An 18213-nucleotide genomic window follows, 5' to 3' on the forward strand; every position below is an offset into this window, starting at 1 on the left:
TAATAGTAGCGAAGTTACAGTTATGAAGTAGCAACAAAACTAGTTTTGTGGTGGGGGAACTGTCCTAAAGGGTTGCAGCATTAGGAAGGCTGAGAACCACTGAAAGGGGTACCTAGATGACAAAAACACCAATGAGAATAGCAGTGGGCCAGGACACCGTAAACAAAGGCCAGGAAAGTTACTCTCGGAATGTGCCTACTTAATGCTAAAGCAGCAAGCAAACATAAGAGGATTATTAGAGGGATCTGCATGGCTCTGCTTACGAAAGTGGAGTCTGTAAGTGGTATAAAAGATAAATTACTCAGTTGTTCTTCCACACAGCATTTTGCTCACCCAGTGCTTTCAAAAGCACAGGCTGCACTGCACACTGTCCTGCCCAGACTGTAGAGAGATGGAAGGCAAGAGCAAGTGGAAAGGGCTCTATTAAAATACGTTACTTAACTTCCAGCATAAAGAAGATAGTCAATATTTTTAAACTAACAGTTAAAATTATTTTTTATTCTGATCTAAAAATCATCACTCATTATGCCATAAAGGAAAAAAAAATCAAAGGAAGCCTGCAGATTTCAATGTTTCCTAATCCATGGTAAAAATAGTCTCAGACCACCCGATTTTCCTATGAATCAGGTAAAAATGATTCAACTAATGAATGCTTACTCACAGAGCTGCTGCTCCTAATACTTAAAGTAAGCTTTACAAGATTGTCCATCCAACAGACATGAACCATAGACTGACTAGAAATTTAAAACATATTTTACCAGAACGGGCAAACAAACATGTTCAGAATGTTCCTTTTCAGAAATTATGTCTCTCCTGCCTAATAATAGATAGTCAAATCCTCAGGTTATGATATGGGAACAAACCACTTATTTTTTTCTCTACTATCCTTTTATTGATTTTTTATTCATAGAATATATTCTGATTATGGTTTTACCTCTTCCAAATTCTCCCCAGATTCTCCCCAATTCCTTTCCCACCCAAACCGACACTATTTCTGTCTCTTTCTTGTCCGAAAACAAGCAGGCATCTTAAAAACTAAAACTAAAATAGGATTTAAAAGATTTAGAAAAACAGAACATAGCAAAACAAATAGAAGAAAAAGACCCAATGACAAAGCAAGAAGCACACATTTAGACGTAGAGACACACACATCTGCACACACATAAATCCCATAAACACAAAACCATAAACCACAACACGTACACAAAGGAACTGTAGGATTTAAAGAAAAAGCCTTGAGACAAAGAAGCTTCCAAAAATGCCATCGACTTAGTTTGTATTGACCATCTCCTGCTTCCATGCATGGTGCGTGGCCTGGCCTTAAGCGTGGTGTGTATAGCCAGAGAGACTCTGCTGGAATAAACTCATTTTTCATTTGCAAGCGGTTACTTCCTGAAGGTAATCTTCTGGGTAAGGGATGGGGTTTGTGTCTACTTCTCTTTGCACTAGGGCTCCCAATATGGCCCAGACCTGTGCAGCCCCCCTCCGTGCCACCACCCTTTCTGTGAATTCGTATGTGTGTCGGTCGGTCCTGCTAGATTTAGAGGACCTTGTTTCTTTGGTGTCTTCAAGCCACACTGGCTCTTACAGTCTCTCTGCCTGCTCTTCTGCAGGGTTACCTAGGCCGCGAAAAGAGGGGTTTGACGGAAACATCCCATTAATGACTGAATGTTCCAAAGCCTTTCTCTATGCACACTGTCTAGCTGTGGATCTTTGTGTTTAATTCCCATCTGCGACAGGGGGAATCTTCTCTGATGACGGCTGAGCAGGGAGGCATTGATCTATGAGTAGAGCAGAATGGCCCTGGTCTGTCTAGCCTCAGGTTCTTGGCCACCCAAACACCATTTGGGTATGAGTTCCATCTCCTAGAGTAGGACTTATACTCAATCAGATATTCGTTGGTTATTTCTATAAGCTTTGTGCCACTACTGCCACAACTGTGGATGGAAGGGTTTGTAGCTGGCTTAGTGTTTATTTTTCTCCTTCGGAAGCATGTAAAGTACCTTCCAACACCATCAACGCTAGTCCCTGGGGTGACGGTCCTAGGCAGGCAATAGTTTGACTTCTCCATGTTCAATACGTTCTGTCGGTGTTATTTTAATCCATAGAGCTTTGCTGTCGGCTGGTGGAGAGCCGCCAAAAGCCTTGGCAACAGCTTGGGTTGTTTGGGGGTTTTCGTGAGGCCCCTGTAAACAACAACTCTGTTAGATGTAACCTATTCCTGGACTTGGAGGCTTCATTTAGTGGTGAGGGGTAGCCAGGTGGGGCGCTGCTTCCTCCATTATTTGGCAATTTCAGTTAGATCGCCTTCATATATGTATATATTTCAGAAGCTTCTACTGTAGTAAGTTACCATCTAAGTTTTAGTTCTCCCTCCTTGTATCCTTTCTCTTGCCCCCCTCAATTCTCCTCCTCCTTGTTTGATTGTCCATTTCAGTACACCTCCCCTGTAGTGGCTTGAATGAAAATGCCCCCCCACTCCCCAAGGCTCATAGATTTGAATAAGTGGTCACCAGGGGTGACTCTATTCGAAAGGATTAAGAGGTTGCCTGGTCAGGAGTGCTTCTGAGGCCCTGTCAGGTGTAGCCACTGGAGTTTCTGGGGTAGAAAGTGTTTCTAGGTATTAGGGGAGCTGACCCAAGAAGCTAGATGGGAGTGGTGGGTCTGCAGGCAGGATTTAAGTAGCCCCCTGGGAATTGAGGTAGAGAGCAAAGAGAGACCCCAGGAGGTGGCCTGCTGCAGGCCTGGGGGTGAGTCTGGGTAATTAGAAATGGAGCACAGGAAGAAAATGGAAGGTTGAGTTGCCTCCCTAATTCCCAAACTGGTATGGCCCCAAAGGTTTCCAGGGCGTGCCTCAGGGGGTTAGAGGCTGAGCCAAAGCGGTGAGCTGATGGTCAAAGCTGCGGGAGAAGCTTTTATACCCTGGCCCTGGGGACAAAGAAGAAGTCGAGGCACTGTCAGGCTGTCTACTACAAAGCTTGGGTGAGCCTGGGGAACTGGAAACGGGTAACAGGAGGGAGAATGAAGACCTCCTACCGAATTCAAGGACTAGGCAGCTATCATATCCTGTGGCAACTGTATTCTAATTTTGTTTTGTATATTCAGCTTCTTGGTGATTTACAAACACTTGAATTAGAGAAGTTCAGACACGGGGGGATTCATTATTCCAGGATTAAAGCCCTTTGTTCTAAACCCACTGAGGAAAGAAAAAAAAAACTTCAAAACAATTTCTTTACAATTAAGCGCGTGCCGGCAGCAGATTGCGCTGAGCCTAACCAACACACACACACACACACACACACACACACACACACGCTCAGGCTTTGACGCAGAAGTCTTCGCAGTGTGTTGAAGCCGCCAGCAGAGGAGAAACAAGGATCAAGCCGCTCCTCTCAGTCACGAGTTATGATTTTAATAAATAAAACCCCGGTGGATGGCTGTTATCTACCTAGGAGGGATAAATGCAATGAATTCAAAATTTCCTGTTCAGTGTCAGGTAAACCTCACGGCTGGTGATAAAGTGCTCTCACCTAGCGGGTCCCCAATTCCCAAACCATCTTTGTTCCAAGTCGTTTGAAAACAAATTGTATAAAGGTGTCACTCTGTTTTGGATGAGCCTGTCTTCTGGTTACTTTTATTAAAAAAAAAATAAAAATCAACAGGTCTAGCATGGGCTATGGCTTTCTCTTTCTTTCTTTTTGAAACGCTGCGGAATCTGGGAAAAGACCAGGGAGTAGGAAAGTTGGATTGAAAAGGGGGCAGAAGAGGTGTGCCGGGGGCTCAGGGAGGTGCGTGGGAACCGCGGGAGGGCCGGGGGGGGGGGGCGTGCCACCGCTGCCCGCGCCCCCCTGCCATTGGCCGCGCCGCCGGGCGACGGGAAGGCGACGCTCCCTCCGCGCGCCGCCGCCCCAGCTCCGCGCCCGGCTGAGCCCCGCGCGCCTCCCAGCGCTCCGGGGACCGGCGCAGAGCGGGCAGCAGCGCCGCTCCCGCGCGCAGCCCTCCCGCGCCCTCGCCCGCCACCATGGGGCCAACTCGCAACTCCTAGGGCTCAGCCTCCGGCCGGCCGAGAAGCTGCGAGCAGAAGCCAAGATGAGTTTCCGCAAGGAGGACGGCGTGAGCAGCCTGTGCCAGAAGGCGCTGCACATCATCACCGAGCTGTGCTTCGCGGGCCAGGTGGAGTGGGACAAGTGCTCCGGCATCTTTCCCGCCGACAGGGCCGGCCAGGGCGGAGGTGGCACAGGTAAGGGCTTCGGGGCAGCCTTCCTGGCTGGCTGCCAGGCTTGCCCGGGTCTCGGCTCCCACGAGGCTCTCGCGCTCTTCGACCTGCTGCCCCGGCGCCCCAGGGACTCGGTGCCCTGGCTTGTCCTGCTGGGCGCAGCTGGACCACCCAGCCTGGCGGGAGAATCCGCGCTTGGCCTCAAGGAACCACGCTGCGTGCGTGCGTCTGGCTCTAAACGCAGGAAGGACCCCTCAGCTGTAACTTTCGGATGCAACCTGTCCAGCTCTTCAGAGCTTCCAAGCCCTTTCATAACGCATAAATGGTTTTCTAGTGTTTCTTGGCAGCAATGGCTAAAGCGTGGGGGTTACTGACACCTGACGCTCAGGAAAAGAGATTCTAAATCCCTTCCACACTACTTACTCACTTGGGTCCAGAACCTTGGAAGCAAATGACGAGGGAGAGGGCTCGGGGAGGGACCCTGGGGTCAGTTGATCACCGTAAGAGATGCAGTGGCTCCTGATGAGAGTCTTGTAGCATTCGCTTTATTTTCTCGGGTCAGTTTGGTCTCCCGGCAAGGGTTTCTGGCTTCAGGGTAGCCAGGGCAACAGGTAAGTACAAACCCAAAGTCAGGAGAGAGGTGCAGGAGAGGAAGGAAAGGTGGTTCCTCCACTGGTCACCCTGAGCGCTAGACAAAGGAAGGGAGAGTGTGGTGGGACAGGACTGGGCTCGGTTTAGCTTCGAATTGTTTACATGGACTGCCTCCAAGGTTCTCAAATGCTCTGCGATGGCAGCAGAAGCGGAGAGGGGGGGTGTCGGAGCTTGTCAGAACCAGGCAGAATGATACATTATTGCTGCTGTCAGTGTGGTTCAATTCAATTCGTTCAATGTGTGAACAACAACCAGAAGTAGGTTCTGTTGTTTAGTGGGTGCTAGATTCTTACTAGTAAGTGAAGCTGAGGAAGTGGAAGGGGGCATTGAAACAGTGTGCCTGTGTTTGTGTGCTTGTGTGCGATATGCTAAACATGTAATAGGAATCAAAGTGCTGGGACTGTAGAGACCTCTGTAAAGAGAGTAAGCCCTTCTTGAAATGTCTTTAAGTGACCATTAAGCCTAGGCTCAGAGTGGAGGAAGTGCATATACTTAACTCTAAGGGCATGCATTTTGGTCGCTAAGAGTTGATGCCTCCAGGCCATCACTCCTAATTCTGATTCTTTCTTGGCCCTTGTGATCACACACCAAGAGGTGGTTGCCTGGCTCTCCTTGGCTAGCAGTGTGGAAATTGCATGACTACTGGAAAGTGTAACAGTACTAGGATCTAAACCGTCCAAAACTTGAGATTGTGAAATTCAAGGTAAATCATGGTATGGAATGTGGAGAAAGAGTTCTGAGGTTTCCCTAATCACTGTATCGCATAACGATAGCGCTAATTCTCATAAGACATTCATTTGGGGGTGGGAGATGAAGAAAAAAGACTCTAAAACAATCGTGAGTGCATTTTTCTCTCTTGAAGGAATATGGGTGCTACTATAAAAGTGAGATATCCTGTCCGATATGTGAACATAGAAAGTAGCTCTCGCTAGAGAAGCACAGTCCACAAATTACACATGATGTATGAAGATAAACAAGAGTCCTCTGCTTTTCTTCATTTGTAAATTGTGAAAAGCAGTTAAAAGCAAACTGCTCTACTTTTAAAGGAGTGTGCCAATATCAATGAGTCGATGGTTATCTGCTAAATGTTTAATTGTGTCAGTTAGCCACTCAGATTCTTGTTGTTCCGTAGAATTTAGTACAGTGTGTGCCCTTTCCAATAACTGATTTTGACTGCGTGGTAGGCAGGAGAATGTCAGTAACTTTTCCTGAAATAGTAGTGGTTCACCTTTAACGGAACCAGTTTGTGGTGTTATATTTGCAGTACAGTCACAATCTTGAGATGTGAAATTGCATCACTCTTCATTTTTTCACACAGTAATAGCAAGAGAAAGAAAGGTTCGTGTAATCCCACAGAAAGCCATTACCACAGTAAGGAAGTTAGGAATTGCATGTATCACTAAGACAGAGATGCAGCCTCTGAGGCTCCGCAGTCCAGCCAATCAAACTCAGGTACTTAGACTGTAGTGACTAATGCTAACTCAGCTGCCCTTTTTACAAGCTTTCTGAAAGTCATTCTATGAATCAACATCACACAACACGATGCAGTACAACAAGAGTACTACAGAGTGCATCGGGTGTAAGTTTTAGGAAATTAGATGTGGGAGAAGTTTAAAAACAAAACAACAGCAACAGCAAAACCGCGGATGGACTATCTTCTTCCCCCAAATGGATATGATACCCTACAAATTCATTTAGTGCACAACATGACATAATCAAGAAAGCTTAAAGGAAATGCAAAGACAGGTTCATTTTGGTGTTATTTCTAAGATATACTATAATGTATACATAATCATTTTATAGTACATAATTGTAATAGTGTACATAATAACATGTCATATTATAATTATAATATATAAACATTATAAGAGTGTGTATAATAATTTTATAGTATATAATTATAATAGTATTCATAATAATGTTTTATATTATAATTAACATATAATCATTACAATAGTAAACATAATCATTTTTAACTGGTTTTAGGCTCATTTCTGCCCAGTCATTGATTGCTGCTTAGAAGTTTATTAAGTTCAAGAAATTTGTATTGCTTAAAGTCAGAACTCCAAATCCACCTCTAATCAAGACCATTCCAGTTCACAGTCACACCAACACCACTGTGGACAGTTAACCTTAACATAAAAATTTTAATAAGCATTTAACTCATCAGTGTTTCAATTTTGTTTTTTATAATTTTAATATGGGAATACAGGTTCTAAAAAATTAAACAAATTATTTCAAGTTCATTCTGTTATTTAGAAGTGTATTGTTGAGCATATACTTAACAAAAATCTTTCTTATCGGCATTGATACAATTAATGTTCACGTTAAGTCCATAAGTGTATGCTTAAGAAAATCTGGGATGTATTCTAAAGACTCAAAAAATATTTACTTAGTAAGTGTCATATGGTATGTGTACTTAGTTTATTGAAATTCCAGGAAACTAGAAATCTCTGTATAAAAGAGATGTCCTTTGAGTTATGATGAAGTTGTGGCCCAATCAGAGATTGCCAATAAAAGTCTAAAGTGGACTTAATAAACCCAGCCCACTGAACTGAAAGTCTGACCCCTTTCTCAAATCATTACTTCAACCTACAGACACATATCACAAGAAGACTGTACCAATATTGCTAACTTGAGAAAAAGTCAACATTCTGAATTCAAAATATGATTTCTAACTTATCTCTTGTACCATTATTAAAAAAAAAAAGTCATGAATCAGAGCCACTCAATGGCTATTGTCTGAAAGCATATACTGAGAGCATAGCAGGACTCTCTGGATTTACTTTGATAGGATTAATGTGCACTTTAAATCTCTAGAGTATTGTGTCTTTGAAGAGAGAGGTTAGTTTACTGTTTCAGCCCCAGTGTCGGAAGCATTTGGGACGCATACTAGAGACTTGATAGATAATTTGCTCAATGAACAAAATGGCTTCCTTAATGTTCCCCAGAAATAAAGGAAGCCATGTGACTTTCCTTAAGTAGAGAGTACTTGATGGAACAAAAACCCATCATTAAAACTTTTGTTAGTTATTCCAGCTTAACCAGGAGTCACGATTTTGCAGATATGAAAACAAAAGCCAAAAGGGAAAAGAAAAAAAAAGAGTTTACACTTTAATCACAAATTACAAGTAGTTACTGATGAATACATTTAAAAGCCCCAGGCTTCTTAAATCTCAGCTGTTACAGGAAACATTGGTAAACATGGAATTTTAACCATTTATATACTGTTGGCTGTAGCATATGAGAAGGTACCAATACAACTATTTAGCCACATTCTGGTCTAAGGAGAATTGATTCATATTAACGAGATCATGTAAAAGATTCTCATTTTATTTTATTTGTAAGGCTGGTTTGTTTTTTTTTTTCTGCATGTTATATCATCTATATACCATGTGTAGGCAGTGCCCACAAAGGCTAGAAGAGGATTCATATCTCCTGCGATTGAAATTACAAATGGCTGTCAGCTGCCAGGGGGTGCTGAGAACCAAAGCTAAGTCCTTTAGAAGGGCAATCTGTGCTCTTATGTCCTGAACAATCTCTCCAACCTAATGTAAAGGATTTTTGTGTTTTTAGTGTATTTCGTGTTGAATTCATATGATTTCACACATGACTCTTTTTGTATGCTCATAGATAACTGTGTAATGGAGAAAGTTAAACAAAATAAATTCTTTTTTCTAATTTTTAGTTACTCTTAAAAATCAGTAAAACTCAGATTTGTATATTTTCTTGACAAATTAAGAAAGCAATAGTCTATATTATTACTAAGATTTATTATTGTGAGACAGTGAAAATAGTGTGACAATGCAAAGAAGCTAAATTCCTCTGCTCGGAGATTCTGAAATTGGTTCATGCTCCTGATAATGAGTGTTTTGATAAAGGTCAGTAAATTATACTTTCTCACTTCCAACTTGTACAGTGTCAGTTGCTCTGACCAAGTTTAGAAATTTAATCCCTCTGTGAAGATATAGTTTCTTATTACTAACAATAGATTTTTCTTTGCTTTATAGTATCAGATGTACCCTAAGTACACCCCCCCCCAGCTGTAAGAACCGAGAGGACTGTAGGTCCAGTAGACTATTATGAAAAACTACGCATTCTCCTATCTGTGTGCTCAGTGCAGAGTCAGCCCCATAAAGCCACGGACTCCGCACCAGTGGCTGGTGGAAAACCCTTAGGGAACACGGGTGCATCTCTAGTTTGTGCAGATTTCTCTTCTTGTCGTTACTCTTCGAACAACCAGTGTGGCAGCTATCGGCAGAGCGTTTACAAAAATGTCAGGTATTGCCGGAAACCTAAGGATGATTGAAAGTACTTTGAAGAAGGTGTGCTGGGCTCTGATGGTGTTACCTCATTTTATATAAGGGAGCAGAGCAGCTGCAGGAGCGCTTCCACTCAGCTCTGCGGGATAGCTAATTCTCATTGGCCTCTCCCCAGCCCCTCCTTCTTCTCCTCTGTGAAGTTCTGCCATGATAATGTTGGCATCAACTTCTGGGATAGAAGGATGAAAGGAAAGATTTTTTATATTATCAATAAATAAGAAATACTACTACCAGTTTGTTAGTTAGTTTGTCTGTTTAGCTATTGTCTTCTCTTTAGTCTTCCCTTAGAATTATAGCAACAATAGGCTAAATATTCTCAATTTTATTGTGATTTCTAATTTATTTCAGGAGGAGTTGTTAATACATCTGAATGATCCACAGGCTGAGAATCATTGCTCTGCTCTAAACCTTCCCACAGACCTTTCCTTACTTTCTTCCAAATTCATGGCCTCTTTTTTCTTTGTTATTATATGGATATATGTACACATATATACATATGTATAATCCTAAACAGAACCTGTTCAGTCTATATAATGTTATTGTATGCATGTTTTCAGGCTGATGATTTGGTATTAGATAAACAATTGGTGTGCTATTCCCTGGAGAAGATTACTTCTTCTGCTCCCAGAATTCCTGTTACTTGTAGTTCTTTCTGTAGGGATAAGGCCTCCTGGACTCTTCTCTGTCCCCTTTAGCATGTCCATTGTTGTCTGTGTTCAGCTCATGTTTTAGGCACCCGTGTTGGTGAGACTTTAAGGGTGTAGCTCCTGACATTCTGAGGTAACACAGTCTCACAGCAAACTCCCTGATATTCTGGTTCTCACCATCTGGCTGCCCTCTCTTCTGCAGTGTTTCCTTGAGCCTTAGGTGTGGCGGGCCAATGTTTCTTATTACATGAAAATTTTATATCATATATAGAGAAAAATGTCTTTTAAATTTAAACAGATTTTTAAATCATGTATCGCTTTCCTAAACATTCAAGAGGGGGAAATCCAAAAAGAAATAAGTAGATTTGAATTAATGTTAAAGCTTTATATTCTCCTTCACAATATTGAGAACTGAATCCAGGGTCTTGTGTATACTGGGCAAACACTCCTAACCACTGAGCTACACCTTGGCCCTGAAAGCCAGAATTCTGAGTCTGATTCTTATAAGTAGGTTTTTAATTCAGAATCCATGATGCCCTTGTTCTTTAGCCATTTTTCAGACAGTGTCACAGAGAGAATTGGTGCTTCATTTCTTTCTAAAAGGAATTCAACTTAATACAAAATCCATTAGCCATTGTTCTGTGTAGCTTTCTGTTCAAAATGTTGAATGTTAGCAATGTTGGCAAATACATTTTACCCATCACCTTTACTACCAATTTCCACTAAGAACTTAGTGGAGATGGCATGACCATTTGTTGAAGTACATTTTTTTCACACTGAAATCTTACATGGATTTTTATGTAGACGCTTTCGTTTTGGCATGGGCAAACTACACCCACAGTAGCTTCCTGGGTGTTAAAAACCTTAATAAGCCATAACTGCTAATATATATTGTATCAGTTCTCAATCTTTCTAACTTTTAATATAGTTCCTCATGTTGTGGTGACCCCCACAACCATAAAATTATTTCACTGCTACTTCATAACTGTGATTTTGTTACTGGGATGAATCGTAATGTAAATATCTTATATGTAGGATTCTGATATGTGACCTCCTCCAAAAGGGTTGTAACCCACTGGCTGAGAATCACTGACATACTGTGACCTCAGCAACAGGAAATATTTTAAAGTACACATTTTATCATCAGTTAAGTATGGTATTAATGCAAACTTTTTTTCATTTATTGTAACTCAAAGGAAGGGCAAGGGGAAATGAAATTAAAATGGAACTCCTCAGAGGCTCGGTGCAAGGGCATGCTGATTGTATTACATATCTAATGCAGAAATGAGGAACAGTTATTGCTTGCCAGTCTTCACATCCCCTTTCCTTCGTGGGTATGGAATTCTCTGTGCTCAGTTGAGCCTGAGGGGTGGCCTTCTGACTAAATTGTGAAGATGGGAACATTAGAAAGTGAGCAGAAGTCTGATGTGCCAAATACTAAGCGGTATCCTCCAAAACCATGGTAAGGTAGCCTGTTATCCTCCCTCTCCCTGGATATTTTCATTAAGACACCTGGGATGTGGGCATGGTAGCTTTCCATGAAAAACTGGGAACAAGAAACAGGCCAGTGAGCAAAAACTCCTCGGTGTCGCTGAGTCTGTCCTTGTTTGCAGTTTAAGTATGCAGTTGCTCTCCCTAACAAAATAAAGGGAAAAAAAGAAACTAAAATAAGTCAGAAAGACACCTGTAGAAATAGTATTAACCAAGCAGCAGCTGTTGAGTTGAGGGCATGACACTCGGTGTATGCCCTTCCAGGTGCGTGTGTCGAAGGCAGTCAGACCTGATGCATTCACAAGCCGTAATGAATGCCAAACTTTGAAATGCGGAGACCAAGTATCAGTTGGTCTTCATCAAGATTCCGCTTATCTGAAGTTTTCTGAAGACACATGCCTTCCTAGAGCATTTCTTTTCTTCAGAATGCTAATGCTTTACTTTGCTGTATTACAACATGATAATAAGTTAGAACATGCGCAGTCACACAGAGGTGTCTACATAGTGATAGAACAGTAGTTACTCAAATGTACGTGCCCAAACCACAGCTTGCACGGTTTTAATCGGATTGTCTAGAAACCTAATCTAATTTCTGCAAGCTTCACTTACCTCCAATCTTATCAAGACACAATACGATGACAGTTATATAATGAAATCTCTTCAATTGTTTGGAGACTAAAAACTTCAGATCCAGAAGGTCTACTCTTAAAACTTTCCCATTGCAGTGAGTGACTTGATTCAAAGGCACTTGATTGTTCAGGCTGTTGCCCTGGGCACAGTCGCCCCTTCTCCTCCTCACCTCGCTTCTTTAGTGATCTTACCCAAACTTGAGCCACTGGGATGAACAGCACTGACTGACAAATTTAAATATTCCAACTCTCAATCCCACCCATTAGCCTATGTCTTCACACGAGTCCCCTACTACTGAGGACAGAAGCACACTTAGGCCTGAGTCATTTCATAAATATAAGCACCTATGCCCTTAGGATTTATCACATTCTCCTGGGAAGTCATGCAGCAAACAACCAAAAGCCCCACTCACAGAGAGCTCCAACTGACCCTTACACAGAAGCAGCCATGGCTTCCAGATTTCTGAAGCAGGCAGATTCTTGCCCAAGAACACCGTGCTTTTTCTATGTATCCTTCTCCTCCTTTCTCTACAGTCTCTTGTTTCTATTTCTCCATTCTCTTAATCATCAATATACCAACAGTTCTCAATCTGTGGGTTGCGACTGTCTGAAAACACATTATTTCCAATGATCTTAGGAACTGAGACATTGTTCTTCTATAAAACTGCAGTTACAAGGTAGCAATGGAAATAATTTTATGTCTGGGGATCACCACATGAGGAAATGTACTAAAAGGGTCACAGCATTAAGAAGGTTGAAAACCACTGCCAAAGACCATCCCAAATTAATTGACGATTGAATGGAAAAAACAATAGTTCTAAACAAGAACTTTTTACTTTTCCTGCCCTAAGATATATTATCACACCAGCATTCAGGACCATCTTGTCTTTCCTCCTGTCCTCTCCAGATCTTACTAACTCCCCCTTCTTTCATATGATTCCCTGCATTCTTCAGGAAATTAGGGAAACAACACCCTTCACAATAGCCACTACTAACATAAAGTACCTTGGTGTGATTCTAACCAAGCAAGCGAAAAACCTACTTAAAAAAAAAGTCAAGTGTCTGAAGAAAGAAATTGAAGAAGATATCAGAAGATGGAAAGCTCTCCTGTGCTCATGGATCAGTAGGATTAACATAGTGAAAATGACCATTCTGCCAAAAGCAATCTACAAATTCAATGCAATTCCCATCAAAATGCTAACACAATTCTTTACAGACCTTGAAAGAAAAATTCTCAACTTCATATGGAAAAACAAAAATCCCAGAATTTCCAAAACCATCCTGTACAACAACAGATCATCTGAAGGTATCTCCATCCCTGATCTCAAGCTGTACTACAGAGCAATAGTAATAAAAACTGCATGGAGTTGTCTTTCTTGAAAACCAAAGTAAAAGATTCTTTTGCCTTTGCCCCAGACTCTTCATGGGACTTCAGCATTATTACTGTGCTCTATTTGGTATTATTTAACAATTCCCTTCATCGAGGGAGTTAGTATGACCTGGAGAGGACAGGAGCTCCACAAGGACCAAATATATCTGGGCACAGGGGTCTTTTATGAGACTGTATCTCCAACCAAGGACCATGTATGGATATAACCTAGAACCCCTGCTCAGATGTAGCCCATGGTAGCTCAGTAGCCTAGTAAGGGGAACAGGGACTATTTCTGACATGAATTCAATGGCTGGCTCTTTGACCACACCCCGAGGGAGGAGCAGCCCTGCTAGGCCACAGGGGAGGACTTTTCAGCCAGTCCTAAACATACCTGATAAACAAGGGTCAGATGAAAGGGGAGGAGGTCCTCCCCTATCAGTGGACTTGGAAAGGGACAGGGAGAAGATGAGGAAGGGAGGGTGAGATTCGTAGGGAATGAGGGAGCAGGATACAGCTTGGATACAAAGTTAATAAACTGGAACTAATATTAAAAAATAAAAAACAAAATAAAATAAATAATAAACAATTCCCGTCGTCAGTACTTAAGCATGCTGAAATATTGCATTTGAATTTTTTAAAAAGCCTGCGTCAGCTCACAATTATAATCACAATTATAAAAACAGAGGAGAGGAACTCCACATGGAGAGGAACAGAATCAAAAAAGCTGAGCATAGGGGTCTTTCCTGAGACTGATACTCCAACCAAGTACCATGCATGGAGATAACCTAAAACCCCTACACAGATGTAGGCCATGGCAGTTCAGTGTCCAAGTGGGTCCCATAGTAATGGGAACAGGGACTGTCTCTGACATGAACTGATTGGCCTGCTCTTTGATCACCTCCCTCTGAGGGGGAAGCAGCCTTATCAGGTCACAGAAGATGACAATGCAGCCACTCCTGATGAGACCTGATAGACTAGGATCAGAAGGAAGGAGAGGAGGACCTCCCCTATCAGTGGACTTGGGGAGGGGCATGTGTGGAGAAGGGGGAAGAAGGGAAGGATTGGGAGGGGAGGAGGGAGAGAACTACAGGGGGGAAACAAAGTGAATAAAGTGTAATTAATAAAAAATTTAAAAAAGAGAAAAAAATCATTAAAAATTTTTCTAGATCTTCATTTATCCCTTCAATGACAGTACTTCTCTGAATTAATTTTGTTGTAAAGTATTAAGTCATAATGACCTTAGCAATAAGCATTTACTCTGACTTTTAATACTTGTACATAAGTAATGTCCGCAAAGTTTCACTGTGGTAAAATAGCTAGCTATGCCAGTGTGTCCATGGTGCCGCAAGACACGTGTAGGGTTCTGTCTTCCTCGAAAAGGCTTTCTGCATAATCCTTCCAAATAACCCCTTAGCCATCTAGCCAGCTTGAAAGCAGCAGACTCTGGAGGAGCTCTTTAAATGTAAAGGTTTGAATCTAAAATGTCCCCCACGGACTTGCGTTATATACCGAATCTCCCGTTGGTGATACCATTTTAGAATGTGGTAGAAACTGCTGTAGATATGGTGCAGCTGGAGAAAGAAGGCCACTCAGCCTGTGTTATTGGGAAACGTGTGTGTACGTGTGTGTGTGTGTGTGTGTGTGTGTGTGTGCAGTTTTTGAGTCAGCATCTCACTGTCTAGCTCAGGCTTCCTTGAACTCCTGTGTCATTCCTTCCTCACTTCCTGAATGCTGAGATGATACACCTGAGCTACCACTCCTGGCTTTTGGAGGGTTTCTGTATCTGAGCCCCAGCCCCTTTTCCTTTTCTACTTCCCGTGTACCGTGAAGGACTCACATGCTTTCCCCTGTATAGTGTTTTACTCAAGCACATGGGGCTGAACAGCCATGGGCTGACCCTTCTGAGACTGTGAGACAAAAGAACCCTCCCTTCATTTGAAGGTGTTTTGTCATGATGGAAGACCTGGCAGTCACATAACTGCCAATGCATGTTTTCAATAACTTCACATTTTTTTTTTGGCACTGAACCTAGAAGAATGAATAAGTGTGTCTCCAGTCTGAAGGACTGAAAGTCACTGATAGGAGTGTTGGTAAGACAAGACTGCCTGGAGAAGGGAAACAGGAGTGAACTCAACAGTCCTATCTCCATAAAACTGAAAAGGAGTTTGTGAATTGTAGCAATCAGACACTAGTAACTTACCTGACTTGCCATTAGCTAATTAACCCTGTATATTATTAGGGCCTACAGTGATCCCAGTTATGTATGTGCTCACAGATAATAGTACTATGTTTTGTAGTGTGCGTTTTTTTCTTTCTTTTCTTTTTTATTAGTATCATTTATTACAATTTATTCAATTTGTATCCCAGCTGTGGCCCCCTCCCTCGTCTCCTCCCAGTCCCACCCTCCCTCCCTCTTCTCTTCCTATGCCCTTCCCCTAGTCCACTGATAGGGGAGGTCCTCCTCCCCTTCCATCTGACCCTACCCCATCAGGTCTCATCAGGTCTGGCTGCATTGTCCTCCTCTGTGGCCTGGCAAAGCTGCACCCCCCCAGGGGAAGGTGATCAGAGAGCCTCTACTTTATTTGGGGTATTTATGCCTCTATCTCCCTTTAACCCTAGCTGGGAGAGAAAAGGTTAGTGGGGAGACGGAGCATGGACCCCTTTACTTCTCCCGGCTGTTTGGGGTCGATGGGTTATTCTAGGACTATACCAATCTCCTTCAACAGCAAATGCAGCTAGCAGTCCTGAAGTGTTTCTCTCTGTCTGTCTGCTCCAAACTGCCACACTGTCCATCTCTTGGGTCTCTCCAGACTGCTACACACCACACACCAACACTGCACCCACCAATATTTTCTGGGCTCTCAATTTATATCCTCAGAGCCCTGGACCACACTCTTCTCCATGCTGCTGGACCATGTCCCTCTCCATGCCGCACACAGCAGACGAAAGCCGTGCCTCCAATGAGACAGTTAACAGCTGTGGAACTAAAATCCCACACTTGGGATTCAAACAAACACACATTTATTTACACGACATAACTGAGTTTACGAAGAAAGCAAAACTTCCATTACAATGTTTGCTTTCTGGATAATATCGTAGGTAGCACATGCCATATTGACAGCTGACGTCCAAATGAAAATATTTTCAAATACATTATATTTTAGGAATTTGTGATAAAAGAATGATATGATGGGCCAATTCATAATTACAACGTTAGTGCCCGGTGGGTGTGCATGAAGCAGAAGCTGTAGGACGCCTCTAAAGTAAAGACCATGATAAAGGAACCTTGGTTGGAATAAGGAACAGATAGTGAGGCTGGACCCATAGCCAGAAGCAGAAGCACAGAAACACCATTGGATGTCCTAAGAAATTTGGATTTATCTAGAGGGATGAGAGAGTGAAAGATGTGGCATGAGTATACACCTCAGCGACGAGAACAAGACCTGTTAGCTTCTGCTGTCCTGTTTGTGCTGACAGCACAACTTATCATTATTAGAAATGTCCTGGTGGTTCACAGAAGTATTTGATGATTTCCAAAATGACGTGATATTTGGGAAAGAAAAATAATAGAAGAAAAATGGAAACTGTACTCGGGTTTCCACAGGGCTCTTAACTGAAGTGAATATGGGTGAATACCAAGGCTACCTCTGTGGGACAGCCTTTTTTTCATAGTTCTAAGGATCAGAAGTCTGATATCAAGGGCCTTTGTGCTGGGCTGGAGCTCATGAGCTTTACAGTTATCCTTCAGTAACTAACCACTCTTGGGAAAGCATCAGTCCAGTATTAAACCTGGTCCCTCATGACTACAGCACCTCTTACTTGGTCCCATTTTGCAACCCTGCTGCTTTGGCAATAATGTTTCCAAACAATGAAGTATTTTAGAACCATAGCGCACATGTCATTAACTTTACTCTCTTTTAAAATATAGTCAATAGACAGAAAGCACATTAATCTCATGTTTTCCTTTTCCTCATAATAATAATAATAATGAGTAATTCAACAGTAAAAAAATAAACTCTAGAATGTTAAATAAAGCCCTCCTTATCAACAGGATACAAATAGGAAGCACTCAGCAGTTGCTCCAGTAAGCATAAAGAAAATTAAGGAAAATATTAATGCCCATATGGCACAGCATTTCAAATACATTTTATTTTCATAACTAGGTAGTAGTAAAAAAAAAGAAAAGAAAAGAAAAAAGCTTCAATTTTAGAATGACCTCTCATTTCAGTCAGGAGAAAACAAAGCTTTAGGAGATTAGTGAAAAGTAAGAGACAATTTTTTCTCTAAAATTGTAGAAACTTATAAACCCATATGGTGCCCCTTTTACAAGTTTGGGGCTCATTTTGGAACTTCGAAAATATCATGTAGAACGAAATATGTCTACGATTGACCGAGCGGTTCTATTTTGAGACTTTTGCTTTAGAAAAATCAGTCACAAATATTCACACAAGAAGAAAGATGCAAAGATGCTCTATCTAGCTGTGTTACATTCCTAAACACTGGGCTTAAGATATATATGTGTGTGTGTTCCGATGGATGGATTATTATAAAAAATTACATCAACAAGAAATTAGAACTCATTTCCGGATAAAAAGGCAAACTGAAGGAAGAATTATGCAGTAAATGATTTATATTAAAACAATGTTATGTAATTATAAATATTTAGGCTTTTATAAGACATATTTTTGTCTATAAATGCCAGACTTGGACATACATATCCAGTTAGCATCAGTGGTCAATTCTAAGGCATATGACCATGACACCATGTATTCACAACAGTGTTTAAAGGAATTTGGAGATATTTGGTACTAGTGTACTAGGACTGTCAAAAAAAGATACTCCAGGATGAAAGGCTTAAACAACAGGAGCTTACTTCCCCATCTAG

General features: G+C 41.9%; 1 protein-coding gene across 1 annotated transcript in view; it reads left to right on the forward strand.

The window, feature by feature from the left end:
- The first annotated feature begins 3924 nt into the window (after positions 1 to 3924).
- Syt10 (synaptotagmin 10) overlaps positions 3925 to 18213 on the forward strand; it is a 67288-nt gene continuing 52999 nt past the window's right edge. The window contains exon 1 of the mRNA XM_021663112.2: positions 3925 to 4240. Within this exon, the coding sequence (XP_021518787.1) occupies positions 4090 to 4240 (151 nt within the window). The 5' untranslated portion in view covers positions 3925 to 4089. The remainder of the gene's footprint in view (positions 4241 to 18213) is intronic.

The sequence above is a fragment of the Meriones unguiculatus genome, chromosome 8 (genome assembly GCF_030254825.1).
Source record: "Meriones unguiculatus strain TT.TT164.6M chromosome 8, Bangor_MerUng_6.1, whole genome shotgun sequence".
NCBI classification, from domain to species: domain Eukaryota; kingdom Metazoa; phylum Chordata; class Mammalia; order Rodentia; family Muridae; genus Meriones; species Meriones unguiculatus.